This window comes from Marmota monax, unplaced genomic scaffold (genome assembly GCF_021218885.2).
Source record: "Marmota monax isolate L192 unplaced genomic scaffold, Marmota_monax_Labrador192_F-V1.1 WCK01_AAM20220418_F8-fsc00077, whole genome shotgun sequence".
Classification (NCBI taxonomy): domain Eukaryota; kingdom Metazoa; phylum Chordata; class Mammalia; order Rodentia; family Sciuridae; genus Marmota; species Marmota monax.
In genome coordinates this window covers 8,011,576-8,015,318 of record NW_026694610.1, presented here as the reverse complement: position 1 = coordinate 8,015,318, position 3,743 = coordinate 8,011,576, and the positions used below count along the sequence as shown (strand labels likewise).

Genomic DNA, 3,743 nt, shown 5'->3' with positions numbered 1-3,743 from the left:
AAATAAACTAATATTTTAAAACAAAAACATCTACTGGAAAATAATAAAAAACATTATTATAAATTAATACAAAGGAATGATTAATGAGAAAAATGCTGAGCCCAGTAGAATATTTTCTCAAGGAGGGAAAGAAACATGTTACTAATGATCTTACTTTTAGATTCAAAAACCCAAACAAACCAGGTGTGGTGGCACATGCTTGTAATAATCCCAATGGCTTGGGAGGCTGAATTAGGAGGATTATGAGCTCAAAGCCAGCTTCAGCAATTTATCAAGGCCCTAAGCAACTCAGGGAGACCATGTCTCTAGATAATACAACAAAACAAAACAACAAAAGACAAATAAATGCAAATTCTTGAACAAGCAACCATATTTATGAAGATAGACCACCACAAAACTTAAATACACTGGCGTGATTCCGTCCTGCATGTCCCTTTAGAGCAGCCACCCATTTTCCTTCCGCCTTCTCTCCCACCTAAGTGCGTGCTACCACCCCATGGAAGATTCGATGGATATGGACATGAGCCCCCTGAGGCCCCAGAACTACCTTTTTGGTTGTGAGCTAAAAGCTGACAAAGATTATCACTTTAAGGTGGATAATGATGAAAATGAGCACCAGTTATCATTAAGAACGGTCAGTTTAGGGGCTGGTGCAAAGGATGAATTGCACATTGTTGAAGCAGAGGCAATGAATTATGAAGGCAGTCCAATTAAAGTAACACTGGCAACATTGAAAATGTCAGTAGAGCCAACGGTTTCCCTTGGGGGCTTTGAAATCACACCACCTGTGGTCTTAAGGTTGAAGTGCAGTTCAGGGCCTGTGCATATTAGTGGCCAGCACTTAGTAGCTGTGGAGGAAGATGCAGAGTCAGAAGATGAAGAGGAGGAGGATGTGAAACTCTTAAGTGTATCTGGAAAGCGATCTGCCCCTGGAGGTGGTAGCAAGGTTCCCCAGAAAAAAGTAAAACTTGCTGCTGATGAAGATGTCGATGATGATGAAGATGATGATGATGATGATTTTGATGATGAGGAAACTGAAGAAAAAGCTCCAGTGAAGAAATCTATACGAGATACTCCAGCCAAAAATGCACAAAAATCGAACCAGAATGGAAAAGACTCAAAACCAACAACACCAAGATCAAAAGGTCAAGAATCCTTCAAAAAACAGGGAAAAACTCCTAAAACACCAAAAGGACCTAGTTCTGTAGAAGACATTAAAGCAAAAATGCAAGCAAGTATAGAAAAAGGTGGTTCTCTTCCCAAAATGGAAGCCAAGTTCGTCAATTATGTGAAGAACTGCTTCTGGATGACTGACCAGGAGGCTATTCAAGATCTCTGGCAGTGGAGGAAGTCTCTTTAAGAAAATAGTTTAAACAGTTTGTTAAAAATTTCCGTCTTATTTCATTTCTGTAACAGTTGATATCTGGCTGTCCTTTTTATAATGCAAAGTGAGAACTTTCCCTACCGTGTTTGATAAATGTTGTCAAGATTCTATTGCCAAGAATGTGTTGTCCAAAATGCCTGTTTAGTTTTTAAAGATGGAACTCCACCCTTTGCTTGGTTTCTAAGTATGTATGGAATGTTATGATAGGACATAGTAGTAGTTGTGGTCAGACATGGAAATAGTGGGGAGACAAAAATATACATGTGAAATAAAACTCAGTATTTTAATAAAGTAGCACTGTTTCTTTCTAAAAAAAACTTAAATACAGGAAGTCATTTAAGAGAAGATAAGTTGACTATAGAAAATAAACACTGAAACAAAACAACACATGAAAAAGATAAAGGGAAAACCCCTCAAAAATAAAGACAATGGTGATAAAATTTTAACAAAAAATATAGTGAAAACACTGTAAAGAACATTTGAAATACTACACAACATTCTATAGTAAGAAAAATATACTAATAAAAAGCATTATTTAAGAATTAAAGGAACATTGACAGATGTGGCAGACAAACACAAAAACGCAGCCTGTAGATATTTTGAAGTCCTTACAGGAACAGATACAAAAGGAAATCTGAAAGTCTAAAAGTAGACATTTTTATTCTGACTTTGGAAAAACTGCACACTTATACATTGCTGGTGAGAATGTAAATGCATGGCAGCATTGAATTGTACCCTCAGAAAACTACAGCTTGTAGGCTAATCACTGTGTTTGTAAACAATTATGTTTTTCAGTAGTCATGCCCACTTTATTGTGTATAGATATTCCTATGCCATCTAAAAAGTTTAATGGTTGAAAAATAATATATATGGATGAAAAATCTAAACTATTTCCAGATTGTCTCTTGAAGTTTGCCAAATTGTGGTCTATAATGAAATTTTCCAAATGTGTAGTTGTACTGATCTTTTTTTTTGCCTTTATACATGTACTTTTTTTGCATTACAATTCTTAATACACATATATATGCACAATTTTTCATATCTCAATTTGTATGTAATGTATGATGACACCCAATTCAAATCTTCATAAATGTACTTTGCATAATGATGTCCATCACATTCCACCATCCTTGCTAATCCCCTGCCCTCCAACCCTTGCTAATTCTCCCTTTCCCACCCACCCCTTTCCCTACCTAGAATTCATCTAATCCTCCCATGCTTTCCCTCTCTATCGCCCTTATATCAGAGAAAGCATTGGGTATTGACATTTGTTTTTTTGGGGATTGGCTAACTTCACTTAGCATTATCTTCTTCAACGCCATCCATTTACCAGCAAATGCAGTGATTTAGTTCTTTTTTAATGCTGAGTAAAATTCCATTGTTTATATATGCCACATTTTTTTTTATCCATTCATCCACTGACGGACATCTAGGTTGGCTCCATAGTTTAACTATTGTGAATTGTGCTGCTATAAAAATTGATGTGGTGGTGTCCCTGTAGTATGCTGTTTTTAAGTCCTTTGGGTATATTCCAAGGAGAGGAATAGCTGGGTCAAATGGTCAAATGCACTTGATATTTTGACTAAATCATAATATCTCTGTAGAGTTGAATAACATATAAATGGAAAAAAAGTATAGAATATTTGACTGTTACTATGAAAAACTTATAGATTATAACATTCTATTCTTGTTAAAAGAAAGCTAGTAATTGCTATGTATTTGATTTATGGTGAAAGAGAATGTGTAGAATAATAAGAAGATTATCCCAGCAGTAGAACTGCAGGTGTTGGAATGTCAGAATGGATGAGATCCTGAAGGTGAGAACTATATGACAGTGACAGTTCATACAGTATGACTGTGTTTCTCTTTTTAAAAAAGAAATATTTATTTTTAAGTTTTAGGTGGACACAATATCTTTATTTTACATTTATGTGGTGCTGAGGATCAAACCCAGAGCTTCATGCATGCTAGGCGAGTGTTCTACTACTGAGCCACAATCCCAGCCCCTGATTCTAGGAAAGATCATATAAATTCATTTTGATTATCCTTATCGAAATACTAGGTCACTTAAATACACAAAATATATCACTCTCTGTATGTGGTTGATGTTAATAAATCAAATTTGTTTTCCAAAATTTCCTGTGTTTATAAAAATACTGAGAATAAAATCATATTTTATTATTTATTTTTCTTTTTAAAATTTTAATTACTCAATTTGAGTTGTTAATTTTTTAAGGTTACATCTGCCATATAATTAAAAATTGAATTGCAATGTCTATCTAAGCTAACTACAATAAAAATACTGGAATTTGATCTTATTCTTAGTATTATATCTTATGATACTTGCATTGTTGCTAAT

General features: G+C 34.6%; 1 protein-coding gene across 1 annotated transcript; it reads left to right on the top strand.

Annotated features, from left to right (window-relative positions):
* Positions 1-458: 458 nt before the first annotated feature.
* LOC124077780 (nucleophosmin-like) lies at positions 459-1,668 on the top strand. The gene has a single exon (XM_046422294.2). It carries the CDS (start codon positions 497-499, stop codon positions 1,358-1,360), a length of 864 nt encoding a protein of 287 aa, XP_046278250.1. The 5' UTR covers positions 459-496; the 3' UTR covers positions 1,361-1,668.
* The last annotated feature ends 2,075 nt before the right edge of the window (positions 1,669-3,743 follow it).

Coding starts and splice junctions, on each gene's coding strand:
- LOC124077780 (XM_046422294.2), top strand. CDS start 497: ATGGAAGATTCGATGGATATGGACATGAGCCCCCTGAGGCCCCAGAAC.